This window comes from Carcharodon carcharias, chromosome 5 (assembly GCF_017639515.1).
Source record: "Carcharodon carcharias isolate sCarCar2 chromosome 5, sCarCar2.pri, whole genome shotgun sequence".
NCBI lineage: Eukaryota > Metazoa > Chordata > Chondrichthyes > Lamniformes > Lamnidae > Carcharodon > Carcharodon carcharias.
Window position 1 is genome coordinate 127,857,178 of NC_054471.1, and position 21,108 is coordinate 127,878,285.

Sequence of the window (21,108 nt, forward strand, 5' to 3'; positions counted from 1 at the left end):
AATACCTTGGCATGGGGGAATAAGGAGCCATTGAGGTGGGGTGCAGTGCATGAGGTGGCATGGATGGGACATGAGGAGTATATGGGGTGGTGGTGGCGGCGGGGGCCGGTTGGTGGGGGGGGGGGGGGGGGGGGGGGGGTGGGGGGGGAGGGGGGAGGGGTTGCTGTGCGCTGAGGGCCGTGGGCCTTTCTGTTTTTATCATAACTGGGGCAAAAGCCCACAGCACCAAAATGAACCATGCACCTTTTAAACAACCCTCCTCTGCAACCGGCAGCCCCTGCGGCTGGTTCCAATCTTTTTCCCACGTCAGCTGGCCCAATTCTAGCTCCCACCCACCTCTCCACAATGAAAAACCCAGTCCTTGCTGAGACTTTCTCCTGAGGTGGGTGAAGTCAAGAATTTTTCCAACTCCAGCTGCCTACCTTGAGGATGAAATTCCAACCCATGATGTCATATAGAGTAGTTGAGATGAATAGCAAAGATGCTTTTAAGGAGGAGCTAAATTACATGGAAGAGAAAGGAATAAAAAAGGTAATGCTGACAGAGTGAGATAAAGTAAGATGGGAGGAGACTTATGCCCTAATCATCAGCATACTCAAGTTGGTCAAGTGGCCTGTTTTGTGCTTATGTTAGTCTATGAACTGATTGATAGCGAAAAAAAGTGGACAGGATTTAAAATAATTGGGCCTTACATTTGATTGTGTTTGATGGGCAGCAGTCAAATGATGGATGCTTTAATTTTTACTTTGGCTGACTTCATTCAAAACAAATGCAAAAAAACAGAAATGACAGAAAATCAGCCAGTTATGAAGCTGCTATTGTTCATTTCACACATCTCCAGTAGCATGATTGAAATATTAATGTCATAAACAGTGAATGTCGGATTATTCATCTGTGGAATGACCAAAGCTTAATGAAAAGTGCCAAATAAAGATTTTTTAAAGCCAGAATAACAGACTTGATACATTGAGTGATTGCAATACCCTGACCTGAACTGACTCTTACTGACAGCTCTGACTCTACCTGATTCTGCTGGTAATTTTAAAATGAACAGAATCTTGCTGACAGGCCACATACTCAAACAAGTTAACAAGCTTACAATTCATAAAGCCAACTACTCTTAATATGAACAGAATAACATAAGTGGTGATTGATTTCTGACTCATTTTTAAAAAAATAAATGAAACCAACCGTATAATTTCACATGTTCATTTATTTCTGTGTATATGACAGAGAAGGAGATCGTTTGGCTATTGTATCTATAACAACTCGGTGCAAAGAGCTTTAAGGACATAAAAATATAAGAACAGAGCAGTAGTAGGCCATCTTGCACCTCAAGCCTCATCTGTCGCCATTCAGTGAGATCATGATTTATCTTCTACATCAACTCCACTTTCCAGTCCTATCACCATAACCCTTAGTCGCATATCTCAACCTATTTTATTTTATTTTTCTAATATAGTAAAAGCTATTTTGTTCTCTGGTATAACACGCTATGATTTAACAACCCACTGCATAAAACAATCCAACTAAGCTTTTCTTTCATTCTTCAAATGATGATCTTAAACATATCCCTGCCTCCCAGTTATGTAGTCACTGACTAGCAGAAATAATTTTGCTCTATATATGTTATCAAAACAACACAATTATCACCTCTATCATGTCTCTCCTTAATCTTTCCTACTGTAGTGAAAAGAGCCACAGTTCCTTCAGCTTCTCCTTCCAACAAAAAACTTTCATTCCAGGTATCAATTTTTTACAATTGCTGTACCCATTTTTCAGTGGTTGCAAAATTTGACAATGAAAGGAAGACAGGAGCTGCCATCTCCGTAAGGTATAAGCACATTTTACAGAATTCCTATGTGCTCCAGAGGAGCAGAAGCGCTCTCCTGTGGTCCATGAAAGAAGCCTTCAGCTTCCTCTCCACTGATATGACTGTTCCCACCTCAGCAAGGCCTCTCCCCACTCCACGACCCCCCTCCAAAATTAATTTGGTTTTATATTCTCTGTCTGTATTTACAAACCCAATTAGCACATATTTTTTTATTACAATCCCAACTTGCCCTGTCACCTTCAAGGATTAGTGTATATGGAGATGGCTGCACTTGCTTATCTACATTTTTCAAAATCATGCCATTGTATCCTGTCTTTACAAGTTAGCCCTCCAAAATGCATCACTTTTTGCTTCTGCATCATGATCTCCATTCTTTTAGTCCATTTAACCAAAAGTTAGAAAATTTTAGAACTGTACTTCATGGAATAAAAAGGTCATCCTAATGTGAACAACTGTCCTCATCACTGCCAAGTTTTGTATCATCTGTGAATTTCATAATGTTGCTCCATACACTGTTAGGAAAGTAAGCCATATGTGTATTTGTGTTTGTTAGGAATAAGCTGTAGCTTTGTGTTTAAGTTTAGCTTATCTGCTTTATTTGTGGGTTAAAATGGTGGAACCTGAGTCTAGTTTCATTCAGAGTTTTTTGCTGGGAGAATATTGTCTGCAAGCTGGTGGGTTTGTTTGTTTTTCTGAAATTTAATGAGTTTTTACACCCCTTGAAGTGGTTAGGGAAGTTAAAACAAAGTTGGGAACACATTGCTGTTGCAAGCGACAGGAAACCCACAGAGACAGTGAGAAACAGAAAAGCAGTTTGATTTCAGTTGGTGATTATGCTGTAAGGTAAAGGGAGAAGTTTAAGTCTCTCTCTAGGTGGACATGCTACAGTGAATGTCGAATGAGTTCTGGATCTCAAGAGAGATACCAAGTTGTCAGCCATCTGCTGGGAGATGGAAGTGCAGGGAGCAGGTCCTAAAAGCAAAGGAGAAAGATTCCAAGAAAACCTTTAAGTTAAATCAAAGGAACAAGGACAGGGAATCTGGAACAGATCCTGTTCAATGGAATGGAAAGTAAGGAGCAGAGAAAAAGGCTCTGAATTGAAGAAAGAAAGCTGCAGAATCAAGGGAAAGTGAGCTTGTGAGAAGCCAGATGATCCAAGGAGACAGCCAAGGGTTGATGACCTCTTACTATGGGCATGTGAAGGTGTGGTGTTCTGTTGGCAGGGCTGAGTACCTGGAAGAGTGTGCGTGGAAGGTGAAGCTTGAATGTAATGTCAATTCAGGGGAGAGGAACATCAGAAGGAAAGATTGAAACCCTGGAGGTGCACCCTTGTAGAAGGCATTCAAGAGAAAGCATCATTTGGGAGAAGATTCCAAAACCAGTTCTTTGAGAGTGGGTATTAGAAACCCTCGTGTGAAAGATGGAGTTCAGTGAGACTGGTTGGCTCACGGTGTGACAAGCATCTGGGGGAAGTTGAGGAGAGATCCATAGCATCTGTTTGGGGTGACACCTGTCACTTGGTTTCAGAGTGTGGTGTGTCTGACCACAAGTCGCCAATTGACTTACATGGACGTCGTACTTACTGTGAACACTAGAGTATCAGATAGCTTTTGTAACTTGTGTTATTCTTACAAATCTGTATATATCTGTAAAGGTATAGTTGTGGGTGAAGGAGTAATGTAATATAGTTCATCTTTTCTTGTTTAATAAATGTTTTATCCTTTTGTTAAAAGTTCATCAGCTGACTGTTCAGTAGCCGCCCTCCACATTTCTAAACAAAAAAATAAAATTTAGGATTTATCAATCTGGGTTCCATCCTGGGATCTGACTTGTCCAGTAGCAACATCTGTTGTGACACTAACACAGTCTAGATAGTTTGTAAAAATTGAAAAGAGCCATGAACCCAAAACTGAACCTAGAAAAAGCTCCCAGTCTGAAAAACATCCATCCATCACCACCCTCTGCTTCTTGACACTGAGCCAGTGGTGCATCCATATTGCCATTTTCCCCTCAGATCTATGGGCTTCCATCTTCTAAACAAGCCTCCTGAGAACAATTCCTTCTGAAAGTCTAGATAGACATCTACTCCACCAGGTTGATCAAACTTCTCAGCTACCTCATCAAAGTTAGTCAGACGTGACCTCCCTTTAACAATCCATACTGACTTGCTTTGACTAACCCGTGCTTTTCCAAATAAAAGTATTTTACCCTCATAATGGTTTCAGATAACTTGCCCACCATCATATTTAGGCTGACTGGCTTTAGTCTGATTTACGCATCTCCTTTTGGCCCCGTCCACTGATCTGGAACTGGAGGCAACTCCAACTTGACTGGTCCTGGGAAGCCAGACTGCACTTTACATACGTCAGACGGTGAACTGCCTGCAGTAGGAACTTCTGTCACTTTAAGAAATGAGGTCCTGTCACCAAGAGTTTCTGGCCAATCGGACAGCCAGCAGCTCTTCAGTCCCAATTACACCACGGTGAGCTGTGTCCGATGCTAGAACTGATGCTAACTAGGGCCAGCCACATAGAGGATGCCGTAGAATGAAGGTAAATTGGGTCAGACTTGCCTATCAGGCAGGCCCCTGGTGGGAGGGGGATGATGGTGATGGCATTTTTGTGCAGGAGGGAGCCTTCCAGCAGGGATTGCTTTTGCCACAAGGGTAGGTCTCCATGGGTCACAGGGTTCCCAATCAGGAAGGACCCCCTATGTTGAGCCCACAAAGAGTATATACTGGCAAAATACCAGCAGCGGTGGTAACAGTCCCTTATCTGATGGGGAACCTCGTCAGTTCTCTGGGGGTGCCTGACAGAATCAAGTGCCCTTCAGGGACTTCCCCATCACTGCTGGTATTTTACCAGCGCTTCTCCGACCGTTGAGCGCTACCCCAGTTAGCATGACAGAATCCTGGCCATGCCACCACCTACAAGATCCCTTCCAAGCTACAAACCACCATAACTTGGAACTATGTCGCCATTCCTTCACTGTCACTGAGTCAAAATCCTGAAACTCATTTCTAACAGGACTGTGGATGCAGCAGTTCAAAAAGGCTAATCATTACCATCTTCTCAAGGGCAAATAGTGATGGGCAATAAATGCTGGCCTTGCCAGTGTTGCTCACATCCACAAAATAATTTTTAACAAGCACACAGATTTATATCTATCATTCTAAAACTAAATGGGAACCAACTGAACGACAGTGGAAAACATACAATTGAAATTAACAAACTAAAACTAACTAATACCCATCAATCTGCTCCCTTCATAGCACTGGTGTCACTTTTGAATTTCTTTCTGAGCATTCCATGATCAGCTCACATTCTGTGAGTTTCCAGGGAGCATTTTTACTGAGTCTCTGTTATCAATTCTCCCACACTCACTGACGCTCTGGTGCCAGTTCTCCTGCTCTCTTCACTCTCACTGAATCTCTGATGTCAGTTGTCCCACTCTCTGCTCTCACTAGCTCTCTGCCACCAGTTCTCCCAGTTTTATCTGTTGGCATCTCACCCTGAATCCCCTCAGAATAGGTCTCTCCACTTTCCAATCTTAGTTGCTAATTTTTCTTTCTAGTGCATCTTTTTTATCTCATGGCTGACAGCCAGTTTGATAACTGTTGTGAAGGATGCATGAAAATTTGCACCAGTTAGAAAACTATACAGTGAATGAACAAAAAGAATCAAATAAATCAAAATCTGGCTCCTATTCAAGTGTTTTGCTGTTAAAATAAAATAAAAGGACTTAAACATCTGGTCAGGACTGGAGAGGAACTTACAGTGGGAACTAAACAATCCAGTTGCCGTGGTTAGCATAGGTACCAACGACATAGGTAGAACTAGGAAAGAGGTTCTGTGTAAAGAGCATGGGGAGGTAGGCACTAAATTGAAAAGCAGAACCTCAAAGGTAATAATCTGTGGGTTATTACCTGAGCCATGTGCAAATTGGCAAATGGCAAATAAGATTAGAGAAGTGAATGCATGGCTCAAAGACTGGTGTGGGAGAAGTGTCCGGTTAGTGGGGAACTGTCAACGGTGTTGCAGAAAATGGGTCCTGTGCCACTGGAATATTCTATGGCTGAACCATTCAGGGACTGGTGCTCTAGTGAGCCACATAATTAATCAAGTAGAGAGGGTTTTAAATTAAACAATGGGGGCAAGGGATCAAATTTGGGAATATGTGATGAACCAAAGAGTCATTACAAGGCAGTAGAGAAAGTTACTAATATGGGAAATGATAAGCAGAATGTGACAGGAAGGGATAGAGAATACAAATCTAAGAGTAAAATAGCAGTTAAGACTAGAGGTTACAAAAATAATAAAAGGGCAAAACTAAAGGCTCCATTTCTGAATGCATGTGGCATTCAAAACAAAATAGATGAACTGATAGCACAAATAGAAATAAATAAGAACAACCTGATAGCCATTACAGAGATATGGTTGCAGAATGACATAAATTGGGACCTGAATATTGAAGGGTACATGACTTTTAGGAAGGACAGGAAGCTAGGAAAAAGTGGAGGGGTGGCTCTGCTAATGAATGATGGCATTAGTGGAATAGGGAGGGATGACCTAAGTTCAGGAAACCAAGATGTAGAAGTGATGTGGGTTGAGATTAGAAAAGATAAAGGAATTACTTGTAGAAGTGATGTACTTGTAACTACATGGTAGGACAGAGTATAAAGGAAAAGATAATGGGAGCTTATCAGAAAGGTACAGCGATGATCATGGAGGATTTTAATCTACATATACACTGGGAAAATCAGAAGGGCAGAGGTACCCTTGGTAAGGAGTTCATATTTTGTTTTTGGGATAGTTTCTTTGAACAGCACACTCTGGACCCAACCAGAGAGCAGGCCATACTAGGCCTGATATTGTACAACAAGATAGGATAAATTGAAAACCTCATAGTGAAGGCGCCCCTGGGTAGCAGTGATCATAATTTGATTGAATTTTACATTTAGTTTGAAGGAGAGAAGAGTGAGTCCAAGACTAGCATCTTAAACTTATGTAAGGGCAGTTATGTGGGAATGAAAACAGAGCTAGCTAAAGTGAACTGGCAAATGAGGTTAAGGGATAGGTCAATGGAGATGTAGTGACAGACATTTAAAGGGATATTTCAGAATACACAGAACAGATACATTCCAATGAGAAAGAAAAATCTCAAGATGAGGAACTACCATCTGTGGTTAACTAAAAAAGTTAAAGACAGTGTCAAACTTAAATAAAAAGCATTTAATGTAGCAAAGACAGGTGGCAAGTCAGAATATTGGACAGAATATAAAGAATGGCAAAGAATGGCAAAAAGATTATGAAGGAGGGAAAAATTCAAGCACGAAAGAAAGCTAGCTTGGAAGAAAAAGATGGGATAGTAAGTGTTTCTATAAATACTTAAATCAGAAAAAAGTTAACAAAGTGAGTGCTGGTCCAATAGAAAGTGAGCCTGGGGAGTTAATAATAGAAAATAAGGAGAATTTTGCATCAGTCTTCACTATCGAGGATACAAATAACATTCCCAGGAATCGCTGTTATTCAGGAATTGGAAGCGGGGAGGAACTCAGAAAACTACAATCACCAAGGAAGTGGAACTTAGCAAATTGTTGGAGCTCCGGGCTGACAAATCCTTGGGTCCTGATAGACTTTATCCAAAGTCTTAAAAGAAGTGGCTAGTGAGATAGTAGACGTGTTGGCTTTAATTTTCAAAATTTTCTGGATTTGGAGAAGGTGTCATTTGATTGGAAAACAGCAAATACAATTCTTTTATTCAAAAGGGAGGGAGACAGAAAGCAGGAAACTACAGGCCAGTTAACTTAACATCTGTCATAGGGAAAATTTTGGAAGCTATTATTAAAGATTTTATTGCAAAGCACTTGGAAAAATTCAAGCCAATTGGCAGAGTCAATATAGTTTTGTGAAAGGGTAATCACGTTTAACCAATTTATTGCAACTCTTTGTGCTCTGGAGAAAGGGGAACAGTTGGGTGCGCTGTACTTGCATTTCCAGAAGGCATTTGATAACGTGCCGCATCAAAGTTTATTGCAGAAAATAGAAACTGCAGTGGGTAACATATTGGCATGGATAGATGATTGGCTATCTAACAGGAAACAAAAGTAGCCATAAAGGGGTCTTTTTCTGGTAGGTGGGATGTAAAGAGTGGTATACCACAGGGATCAGTGCTGGGGCCTCAACTTTTTACAATTTATATAAATGACTTGGATGAAGGGACAGAAGGTATGGTTGCTAAATTTACGGATGATACAAAAATAGGTAGAAAAGTAAGCTGAGAAGAGGGCATAAGGAGTCTACAGGGAGACAGAGATAGGTTAAGCGAGTGAGCAAAGATCTGGCAAATGGAATACAATGTGGGACATGTGAAATTGTCCATTTTGGGCAGGAAGATAAAAAAGAAGCATATTATCTAAATTCTGGCAGTTTGCAGAGCTCTGAATTGCAGGGGAATCTGGGTATCCTAGTGTATGAATCACAAAAGGCTAATATGCAGGTGCAGCAAATAATTAGGAAAGCCAATAGAATGTTATTGTTTATTGTGAGGGGAATTAATTACAAAAGTAGGGAGTATATGCTTCAGTTGTGCAGGACACTGGTAAGACCATATCTGGAGTACTGTGTGCACTATTGGTCTCCTTATTTAAGGAAGGATGTAAATGCATTAGAAGCAGTTCAGAAAAGTTTACTAGACTAATACCAGGAATGGGTGGGTTGTCTTCTGAGGAAAGATTGAATAAGCTAGGCTTGTATCTGCTAGAGTTTAGAAGAGTAAGAGGCGACTTGGTTGAAACATATAAGATCTTGAGGGGCCTTGACAGGGTGGAGGTGGAGAGGATGTTTCCTCTTATGGGATAATGTAGAACTAGAGGTCACTGTTTTAAAATAAGGGGTCGCCCATTTAAGACAGAGATGAGAAGAAATGTTTTCTCTCAGAGGGTAGTGAATTATTGGACCCGCCTTCCTGAAAAAGCAGTGGAAGCAGAGTCTTTGATTGTTAGCAAGGCAGAGGCAGATAGGTTATTGGCAAACAAGGGGTGAAGGGTTATTGGCGGGAGGTGTGAGGTTACAGTCAGATCAGTGTTATGATTCCAGTTGATGTTAGCATTGCACAAGTCAGATCCCAGGGTAGAACCCGATTTGAAAGATCCTAACTTTTTTTTTGTTTAGAAATGTGGAGGGCAGCTTCTGAACAGAGTCACAAGAGTCAGCTGATGAACTTTAAAACATTTATTAAAGAAGAAAAGATGAGCTACATTACAATACTCCTTCACCCATGCCTAAACCTTTACAAATATATTCAGATTCATAAGGATAACACAGCTACAAAAGATACCCTATACTCTAAGGTTCACAGTGACTACACAGTCCATGTACACCAATAGGTGACCTATGGTTAGACATACCACACTTTGAAACCAAGTGACAGATGCCACCCCAGACAGATGCTATGGATCTCTCATCAATTCTCCCCAGACGCTTGTCACACCATGAGCCAACTGGTCTCACTGAACTCCATCATTCACATGAGGGTTTCCAATCTCCACTCTTGAAGAACTGGTTTTGGAATCTTCTCCCAAATGACAATTTCTCTTGGACACCTTCCACAAGGATCCATCTCCAAGGCTTTGAACTCTCCTTCCGATGTTCCTCTTCCCTGGATCTCCACATACTTTAAAGCTTCACCTTCCATGCACTCTCTCTCAGGTACTCAGCTATGCCAACAGAACATCATTGCTTCACCAATCTTTGGTTGTCTCCATTATCTTCTAGCTTCTCACAAGCCTATTTTGCTTTAAGTCTGCATCCTGCAGCTTTCTCTCTTTAAACCTGGAGCCTTCCTCTGCTCCTCACTCTTAACTTCAGTTCACAGAACCTTTTCCAGATTCCTGTTCTTTTCCTTTGACTAGAAGGTCCTCTTGGGACATGCTTTCTTCTGTTCTTTGGGGAAGTCTGCTTCCTGCCGCTTCCTCCTGTCCAGCTTCTCCTAGCTCCTTCTTCCAACTGAACTGAAACTATTTTCTTTACCTTAGAGCATAATCACCAACTGAACCCAAACTGCCTTCTGTTTTTCTGTTTCTGTGGACTCATTGTTGCTAGGCAACAGCATAGTTTTTTCCTACTTCAAGATTCATAAAACCTCATCAGAATGTAGGTGTACAAACAAACACATGGGCTTGCAGGCAACATTCTTTAAAGTGAAACTAGATCCACAAATAAAAGCTATAGCTTGCATAAACTTAAAGCTAAAACTTAAACTTAAACTATAGCTTATTCCTAAAACCCACAAATACAAATACAACTTACTTAAACTATATCTAGTTCCTAACATCAGCCATGATCTTAATGAATGGCAGAGCAGGCCTGAAGGGCCAAGTGGCCTACTCCTGCTCCTAACCCATATATTTGTATGTTCATATGAGTATGAAAGGTCAAACAGCCAGAGGGTTCTTTTTGTAGTGTAAGAAAGGATTCTCACCAGTATTGTCCCTAGTGGCCAGTCAAGTCAATCAAACCAGGGATTGTTCTCGTTTAAAGACAAGTCAATCCTAGAATCTGAGCTTATGATTTCTCACTGGGAACCTGTCAGGGCTCCTATAAGACCATCTGAAATAATAGGGGATTTCCTGAAGTACTGCATTTTATTTTATCACTACGTTGTCATGTCAGTGAAAAAAAAAATGTATATCAGCAGTGGTAAACACCAAGGATTAATTTTTCACACATACGGATTATTTGTGGATTATATTAATCTAAAAATTAGTTAACAAGAAGTGAAAGAAAAAGTAAATTTATACTTATTAAGATCTCCCTATTACTATCTACCCCTCTTCAAAAATCTCCTCAAAATTGATCTCTCTGGGCACCTCCCCTAACTATTCTATTTCTTTGCCATGATTTGCGTGGGGTGGCTTCTACATTAAAAGTGTTATATAAATTGTTGTTAAAGGCTAAAATAATTGCATAGAATTACATAATTACAAAAGGTTAAAATTTAAATCCAAATTTTAGTTAGTGATCCTACGAAAGGTTAAGGTATGAAGTATCACCACAGCAATGGGTAGTTCTGAAGAATATAGTGCATAGGTTCAATGGCCATTTCTAAGTAACTCCGAATGCATCAAATGGGTGGCCCAGAAATACATCAGCAATTTGATACTACAGATTACTACTGACAATTCTTATGCTACTATTGACCACCACAGTACAAACCCTTATCTTACCAGATGGAAGGCTGCCACCGGTCGATGAATACACAACCAACTATTGAATTGCAAGGGAGTCAAAAAGCCTACTTTCTTCATCAACAACAAATCCTGATGAACCTAGATCAGTACCAAATGTCTCCTTTACTGCCATTGCTATGGGATCATTGCTTTCAAAGCTACTGCCTATGTCCCATGAACAGGGCTTCAACAATTTGACAAAACTGGTACTGACAGTAATCACCACACATGGAACTGTTGTAAGATATTGCCTCACAATGTCTACTGGGTTGTGAGAACAAGGAATACTGGGCATTTATGAAGTCTGAGAAACACTCCATTGTAGCTCCTTATAACCATTCCCTAAGTGAACTGAAATTGGCCGTGACAAATCTTGAACCAGCTGTTCCTTCAGAAACCATACCATATAGCTGCTACTGGTGTTGTCACATGCTCCATTGCAGATGGCAGAAAGCAGTTGGTTTAGCCTAGCCATATTTTCTTCTTATACAATGTTTCTAGAGGCAAAGACTGCCTAATACAGGCTTGGGGTGTAAATAAAACTGGAGGTTAGCAGATTGACCACGCATTATACTCCACACGCAAAAGGAAAATAATCTGTGATGTATAATGAGCAGCTGATCCAATACCACCAGTTTTAATCCCCATAAAGTCACAAGTTCCACTCCTAACGTTAAAAATAAAAAGAGACACAACTTGATCCACATCTGCCTTCAAACTGTCGATTCTCTGGTATTAATGGAGCCACAACAGCAGGTCAGGTGATTAACCTGCTCTCAGGAGGCAGATCAGTCACTAAAGTATTTTAAGGAGACTACATGCCGCCATTTTAAGTAAAGTGTTATTTTTAGGTTCCATGTGTCAGCGGCTGAGAGGGAGTAAATGCTTTTGCAGCACTGTTTGGGGGCTGGGAGAACCATTAGGACCAGGAGTATTTCTTGTCAACCCACCCCTCGCCACCCCCACTGCCGCCCCTCACATTGCACTCTTTTATCATTCACATTTACACTCTATGTACACTATGTAACATCTTCTGGAATTTCTGTCAGGTTATCTGAGTAACTGGCACTCCATTTACTCTCTCAGTAGCATATTTCCACACTTATTGTCTCTTTAGCACATTGGAGTTGCCTTCTCCCATTGAAAAATCTGTTTGCAACAGTCCATTACAGAGTTTACCAACACAACCAAGGCTTGATTAGAAAACTGAGCTTTCGTAATTTTTACTGAGTGGTTCTCCACATATATTATTTTAATTCTTTCATGGGATGTAGGTGTCAATGGCTAGGCCAACATTTGTTGCCATATTAGACAATCCTCAACTGCAATCATGAACTTTTCAACATTGGCATAGTTTAAATGGCCTAATAGCTGATTGAGAAGCATTGAAGGTGCACGTATATCATAAATCCCTGCTCTTTTCATTATCATCCAATTCCCAACAAACCCCATTCTCAGCAATCACCCATTTCAAAAAGGACCCAATTTTTGGGTCATTAATTCAGGTGAAAATGGGAATTTCTCCTGTTTTTCAAAAACAAAGGAGAATTATTTGCTATTGTCAATAAAACATTGATTGGGAGCTATGCATAAATAAATTCTGTTAAAAAACTGGTTTATCTGACTTATTGGTTTATTGGAACATGCTTAAGGATGATCCTGCTGGCTATAGCTGATTATTGTGGTGCTAATGGTTTCATTCAAAGGCAATTTTGTTTCATTTTATAATGTTTAGATGTTCAGGGAAATGTATCAAGGCAGCTAAATTCCCAGCTTCAAAGAATGGTCTATGCCAAGAAAAACTAAGCAGTACATTTTGGTTCCCCATCCTAGAGCAATGTTTTTCAGTGCAAGTGGTTTTATTTTAAATTAATCTATGCACAACTATATTTGGTGAGCTAGTTTAGCATAATGGGATATTCATAGTGACAGATGGATACATTCTTAGAGTAGATAAAAACATAGGAAGTATGAAAATAATTTGATTAGTACTTCAGTATGTTCATTCCATAAAATCGCTTCAACCTGAATTATTTCTTTCTGCAAATGCAATGTCCTTCACATACAGAGTGCCACATGTATGTCCTAGGGAATATCCAATTATACATATGAAGTATTTTGCTCTCAAAGTATAATTATAACATACAAAAGAAATGAAAAGCTTGGACAATATTATATTTTCTATAAAATGCGGTGACTTGATTCACTTATTTGAATCAAACTCTTACACTGCAAATCTTTGTATGTTAATTGAACAGATAGAAAACATTTTTACCTGCAGACCCTCAATAGCCAGTCGAAGCATACTCGGGGTTAGTTTAGAGGCTTGCTTGAAAGTGAAGTTGCTCCAGTCTATGATCAAAATAAATCCATTCACTTGAAGTTCTGGGTCTTCAATCATTGCTTCCAATGATAGCAGTATGGCACGCAAAATATCTATTAATGTGTACCTGTAAACAGAGACTGTCATTAACAATGTGAACTTTTTTAAGCAATGAGCAGCAAAGGTTTCAATCTGTTGGTCAAAGAATTGTGACAATTTTGTTAACTCTAGCATTTGGAGCTAATCTAATTCAACATTATCAACTATCATATTCTCTGAGCAACTGAAATACCTGTTCAGCTAAAATAGTATAAAGAAAACTTTTTTGGTATACCAATTGGTTTATTTAGCTAACAACAACTTAAATTTGAAAGTGTGGTTATTGTATTGGACCAGTAATCCAGAAGTCTGGACTAACAATCACAGATCCCACACTGGCAGTTTGTGGGCTTCAATTTAGCTTGAAATGAAATGCTAATATCAATAATGTTGATGATGGTGACCATGAAACTATTGGATTAAAGACCCAATGGGTTCACCAATGTTCTTCAGTGAAGGAAACCTGTGTCCTTACCTGGTCTGGCCTATATGTGAGTCCAGACCCACAGCAATGTTTTTGACTCTTTACTGCCTTCTGAAACAACACTCAATTGCATGAAACTGATACAAAAATAGTATAAGAATAAAACTGGGCATACTGTCCCCAGCTGTAGCCTAGGGATCAGATCCAATGCAGCAAAAGCACATCTAGTCCTGTTGCAAAATCCTTCTCAATTACAGCAGGGATTTGTGCCAATGTTAGGGGAGCTGTGCCATAGACTAGGCAAGCCTGGCATAGTCATATTAACAGAATCATAGTTTTCAGCCAATGTCCCATTCTCCTCCATTACCATCCATAGGTATGTCTTGTCCCACCGGTGGGACAAGTCCACCAGAGGTGGTATACAATCAGGATGGAGTGGCCCTGAGAATCCTCAATATTGACTCTGGACCCCATGGAGTCTCATGGCATCAGATCAAACATAATCAAGGAAACCTCCTGCTGATTACCACCTACTGCCTTTGGACCATCCCTCAGCTGATGACTTAGTGCTCCTCCACATTGAGCAAGATTTGGAAGGTGGAAATGTGTTCTGCTGAGGTCCTACACCAAGAGTGGCTCAATAGTACCACTGTTGACTGAGTCCTGAAGACATAGCTGTCAGATTGATCTTGTAGAAGTTGATGCGAGAATCAATATAAGGTAAAAACCTACTTGACCTCACCTTTGCCAATCTACCTGTCACAGATGCACTGGTCCATGACAGTATTAGTTGAAGTAACTAGTGCACAGTCCTTGTGGAACCAGAGTCCCATCTTCATATTGAGGCCACCCTCCATCATCTTGTTTGGCAATGTGATTGTGTTACATGGGAAAGATTCAGCAGCTAAAAACAGGATAGCCATGAAACATTTTGGGTCCTGAGGAGCAGAATTCTATTCCATCACAACATGACCTAGCATATCCCTAATTCTACCATTACCATCAAACCAGGAATTTAATCTTCAATAAGGAATGTCAAAGAGCATGCTATGAGCAATGCCCTTTGGGTAAATAGGTTTTTCCTGAATTTCCTGTTGAATTTATTGATAGTTATTGATAGCTAGTAATGCCCCCTAGTATTACTTTCCCCCTTTATGTGGAAATATTATCTTTAAACTACCCTAGTAAACCCCTTCTTAATTTTAAAGATCTCTATCAGGTCTATAGAGTGGGGGGTGGGGGGGGGGGGGGGGGTGGTGGGGAGGGCCGGTTCTGTCATTTCTGATAAATATATCCCTCAGTTCTGATATCATTCTTGTGAGTCTTTTCTTACACATTCTCCAATACCTCTATATCTTTTTACAATATGGACCAGAATTGTGCACAGTTCTAAATGTGGCCTAACCAAGTTTTGATGCAAGTGTAACTTAAGTTCCCTGCTTTATAACTTACTAGGTGTAAATAAATAAGTAGGCCAAATATAGGCTGATAGATTTGGGCTGAGAAAGCAAATGTGATTTGATGAGGTCAAATGCAAGATGATGAGACTGTGAGAAGCAAAAAAATCAAGGAAACATAAGACAAATGTAATTTAGGAGAGTAACCTAAAGATGCTGATGGGTATTCATTGGTAGCTTCAGCAAAGAGTGCCATATTAAAGAAGCAAATAAGGTGTTAGGATGTGCAACCAGAGGAATAAAACTTAAGGCCTTGAAGATGACGGGAAGTTTGTATAAAACAATGTTTTTTTTTCCTTAACTGGAGTAGTTAACACAATTTTTGTTACTAAGAATGAAAAAGAGTAAGGCATTTTAATTTACCTGCATAACATAGAAGGTAGCAAATGCATAGAACAAATAGCCTGGGATACAATGGAGGAAAATAGTAACAAATTCAAAACAAAATTGGATGTTTTTTAAGTGGCAGAAGAAATTGAATATTATGTAAGAAATATAGTAATGTATAATTTTTTTTTTGATCTTTGGTGCCAGTCAGGTGACCTGCAACAATTGCTCCAAGTTCAGTGGTGTTTCAATGTCCCTATATACATTGTGTATTTATCTTGTATCCAGATTGTATACATCATCCATTCTTAATAAACTTTACCTTTCAAATGAGATTACAATGCTGTAGAAATTTTCAAGTTCAAACATGGGCCTGCAAGCTATGGTGCTGTAACTGGCATAAATGCGCTTTTTACAGCAGTCAAGATGGATAGAGATTGTTCATACCCTACAGTACTTGTTTGTTGATTTGCAAATGTTAATAAATTAAAGATTACAAAAGTTTCCAAATCCTGTTAAAGACACCTATATCATCAATGCATGGCTCCATTCCAGTATCATGGCAGCATTGAATTGTATGGTCTCACATACAAAATTATTAAACTGCAAAAAAAATTTTATTTAAAAAAAATCAAGTGACAAACACTGGGTACATTAAGACGGCTTTTATATATTTAAGTGTCGAATGAATATCTATGTAAGTATGTTTCACTTACAGCCTGAGAAATAACACCCTTCTGAAAATGTAGTCGTCGTTCTGTTACATTGATGTAATGCAGCTGGATAATGTTGCTATTAAAGGTAGTTTGTGAAATATGCCAACAGCCAAGTTCCATGGCAGATGATGGAATAGGGGAGGCAAGAGACAGATGACTACAAGTCTCCTGATGTTTCTGCTCTGATTAATATTACATTTTTAACATATCACCAACAACCTCCTATCCTGCTCAATAACATATATTGTGTATTATTGTATATATCTGATTGATGCTCACTATAAATTGCTGTAAAGACCTGTAATCAAATAATATGAATTTTAAAAGCTTTGGTCTTTTTCACTTCAAAATTAAAATGTGTAAGTGACCATTCAAATGAGGCAAATATTTTCAATGTTTCCCCATTAGACACTGAACTGTTACCAGCTAAAATGTCGTCAAGAAATGTTTGGCTCCTCATTGTTTTGGGGGAAGTCATCATTGGGATCCTTTCACTGGTTCTCTCCCCCCACCCCCCATCCCCCAAACACACCCCTCCCCCCCCCAACCCCACCACTACCACTCAGGTGTGAAACAAAATCTTGAACTTTGGCTTACAGGAAAATACATCAGCATCAGTATTCATTTGATAACGTTTAACTCCGCTAGCACACGGTCACCGGGCAAATATTCAATGTATGGTAATGGTGAAGATTGGCACTGGCTTGATGATGTCATGTCACAAAGGCATCTGATTATTTCGTGTCTTTGATTTTAAAATCAATCAATAACATTCGCCTTGACAAACCTCTGCTGTGTTGTGTTTACCACCACATTAAAGCACTCTGTCATTAATCGGTTGGGTTCAGGAATACATTTAGTTTATTTTTTATATAATTGCGATCTCTGGGCTTTAAACTAAGGATTTTTCAGGTTGTCTTGTTTTTATACAGCACTATTTCAAGGATGGTCACATCCATTTGATGCTCCGTTTTGCCTTATGCAATTCGATGGGATATAGGCCAGATGTAGCCGGGATACATGCTTATACGAAAATCTAACATTAGGGGAAAAATGTTTTTTATTTGTCATTCAAGCTAAATTCGAAATGGGTCAGACACAACAATGCTCATTTGAGGCTGATCAGATGCGTTTATTCAGCCTTGTACCTGCTCTGGTCCCAGTTGGAAGCGAAGAGGACCAAGATTTTTCTGCCATAATGATCCAGGTTAGAAAGCACTCCAGGGAAGCCATCCTTCAGCGCCTGTTTGATCCCTGGGTCGGTGGCTTTGAAGTTCTTGAACATGTCCAGGTTCTGCTGACGATACTCAAAATACTGAGCCAGCAGGCGGAAAGCCTCGAAATGGTTAAACTTTCGGGCTCTTAGAAACCTTAAGATGAAAGCATCGTCAGTCCGTAGGAAGCCGATGTCGGGCCGGGTGATAATCATATCTCTTACTTCCTGGATGTCTTGATGTAAGGTGTCTGGATTTTCATTCAGCTCCAGTTTAGCTTTCTCCAGAGTTTCTGGAGACAGCCCCGCTTGCAAATGAGTCATTGTTCTCCTATTGCCTTTGTATTGTGGACAGGGTGTATCTTTACTGATCCGGGCAGCGAACGGGGACCAAGTCTGCCTTTTAGCTTCCGATGATCATTCTGGCTGCCGTTTTGTTTTAGAAACGTGTGAATCCAGTAATTCAATCGAAATGTCAAAAGCGTCCTGGGTTCGATAGTAGTCGCGTTAACCCAAGGTTAAAAACCTCAGGCGCAATCCCACGCATATGGTGTATTATATACTGTATGTATCTCAGATCAATACAACAGCCACCAAATTGCAGAATACGGTTCCTACCATGGTCCAGGCAATGCGGCACCCTGCAGCAAGAGTCATCTCAATTCTCAGCAACTATTTTATCACAAGCTGTTCACACGGTGGCTTTTAAAGCTTTACGTCGACTTTCAGCAGTTCCACTCGGACTGTACATCTCTTTCACCCGTGTGCATGTGTGTGAGTGTGTGTGTGTGTTGGAGGGGAGGGGGGTGGGGGGTGTTGTTTTGTTTCAATGACTCGGCGCCCTGCTGCTGCGTCCTATCAGGTTTACGTCAGTCCTGGAGGTGGTGGTGAAAGTGACTCGATGAAATTTCACGGAGAGCTGGGCGTACAATGGCTGGAGAGAGCGAAAGCGAGCTGGATCAGATGCTCACCACCTGCTCTGGTCGCCACCAGCCCGTTGCTTATCTCATTTATTATTTAAAGCAAAAGGGCTCCTCTCGTCCTCTTATTGTCTCTCCAGTATATTCAGGGCAAGAAGAAACGATGAACTCCCAATTCATATTGGAAAATGCATCTGCGGTTTAATGACAGGGTGACCTTTCGTGGGTAGTAAAGCCTTTAATATTATTTATATCGATTAGTTTGTTAGTGCATACTGATCTGTGCTCAAAAATTAGGTCTCACTGCTCCCCCTCCCCTTCACTTAAATACCTGGTTTCTCTTAAAGAACATGGGAAATGTATCGGTTATTTTAGGGATCATTTTCAAACGTTTTATATAGATTTTAAGGACTCTGTTCATATTGTTACGAGAGAAATGTCGCGCTCTAATGAACATATTATTTCCATTCAGACCTATATATCTTACAAAGAACAGGTGCCCCTCCCGATAAATGAAGCAGAAATACACCTCCAGCAGCATTTCGTGTTATCGCGTGCTTTTCGTATTAACATTGCGGATGTTTTGCCTGTAATTAGCAATGGAACTCGTCACAATTCGAATAAAACCAAGGGAATGAAATTGGAGTTGGAACATTCCCAACAGTTGATTCCTGCTGATAAAAAGAGCCTCCAGTCAGTGCGGGTACCCGAGCTAGTATTGGGCTGCACCACAAGGGACTGAGTGAAGCCGCTGTCGTGAACTTGCAGCTGGATCACCTCAACTCCATTTACATTAAGCCAACATATAAAATACTCCTATAATCCTCATTTGAACACAAATCAATATGAGATAACATTGAGCTCCGACTACTCACTGCTACACCTATCAGAAACTGAGTGTGATTTTGGTACAGTGGCTTCCATTTCTCATGACGGTGATAAAGCAATTAACTAGGCTGCTCTTCGAAAGGGCCTGCGTAGACTCGATGGGCTGAATGGTCTCCTGTGCTGTACTACACAATGATTCTCTGAAATATTCAACATTACAAAACAGTTATGGATGAGAAAGGGCCAATCACCTGGTCTCTCTTCATCCACAGATCCAGATAGTTCTCCATTTCAGCATCGAATTATTTCTTTAAAAGGTTTCAGGCTGCACAACTCTACTACTCTGTCTGGATGTTATTTCCAAGTGTTGGTTACCCTTTGTGAAAAGAAAACATTCCTGACATTTAAGTTCCCTTTTCCAAGTGTATATATATATGGCCCCTTGTCCAACTTTCACTGCTTAACTCCACATTTACTTTTTCTATTGTTTTATGTATCTTACAATCCTTTTGAGAATCACCTTTAAGATGCCTCTTTTCTAGGCTGAACAACCAAAGCTTCCCCAACCGTGTGGCTCTTCTCCTCAGAAATTAAACAGTACAACATACACAGCAAAGCCTGTCCACCAACGACAAGTTAGGAGTATGATGGAATACTCCCTACTTGCTTGGTTGAGTGCAGCTCCCACAACACTCAAGAAGCTTGACACCATCCAGGATAAAGCAGATCATTTGACTGGAACCACATACACATACATTTGCTCTCTCCACCACCAACACACAGTAGCAGCAGTGTGTACCAGCTACAAGATGCACTGCAGGAATTCACCAAGGCTCCTTAAACAGCACCTTCCAAACCCGCGACCACTATCATCTAGAAGGACAAGGGCAGCAGATAGATGGGAACATCACCACCTGGAAGATCCCCTCCAAGTCACTCACCATCCTGACTTGGAAATATATTGTCATTCCCTCATTGTCGCTGGTTCAAAATCCTGGAACTCCCTTCTTAACAATACTGTACCTACACCATATAGACTGCCGTGGTTCAAGAGGTCAGCTCACAACCATCTTCTCAAGGGCAATTAGGGCAAAAAATTGCTGGCCCAGCCAGTGAAGCCCACATCCTGTGAATAAATTTTTAAAAATACACAGCAGAGCAAAGATTAGTACCAACAACAGTTATAAGTATGGCTAATTGAAACAAGCATTGCAGACAACTGTGGTATTATTGAGACCATTTTTTACGTGATATGAAGTACCAGAGAGTTTTCAAAGAGTATGCCAAGCCATTAAAATGTGCTCAAGAACAGGTCAGAAAGGACTCTCGTGGTATGGCAGAGACACTAAATGAAGATGATGTGCAACTGACAGCATAAAGTGTTGCTGTTAATAATGTTGTTAACATTAAAATAAATGAAGGTATTATTTTATAAAGAACACAGAACCTTAAAATACATTTGGATGTATATCCAATGATATCCACCTAAGGGTCCTTAAGGAATGGGGACAGATTGCATGTGAGTTCCTTGTCCATATCTTTAATGGTTTACTGGCATTGAGAATTGTTCCCTAAGGCTGGAGGCTGATGTAGTTCCAATTTTTAAAAAGAGGGATAAAGCAGAACAAGATATCTATAGGCCCATTAGTTCAACATCAGCAATAGGTGAGATGCTAGAGAGAATTATAAAGGATGTATCATAAAAGCTTTTAGCAGAGTTCTTTTCAGATACCCAGTT

General features: G+C 40.3%; 1 protein-coding gene across 1 annotated transcript in view; it reads right to left on the reverse strand.

The window, feature by feature from the left end:
- The window catches only part of clvs2 (clavesin 2), a 95,174-nt gene extending 77,228 nt beyond the window's left edge, over nt 1-17,946 (reverse strand). Inside the window, exons 1-2 of the mRNA XM_041188649.1 lie at nt 17,558-17,946; nt 13,339-13,513 (exon numbers count right to left, since the gene is read on the reverse strand). Coding sequence (XP_041044583.1) covers nt 13,339-13,513; nt 17,558-17,946 — 564 coding nt within the window. The remainder of the gene's footprint in view (nt 1-13,338; nt 13,514-17,557) is intronic.
- Nucleotides 17,947-21,108: the final 3,162 nt, after the last annotated feature.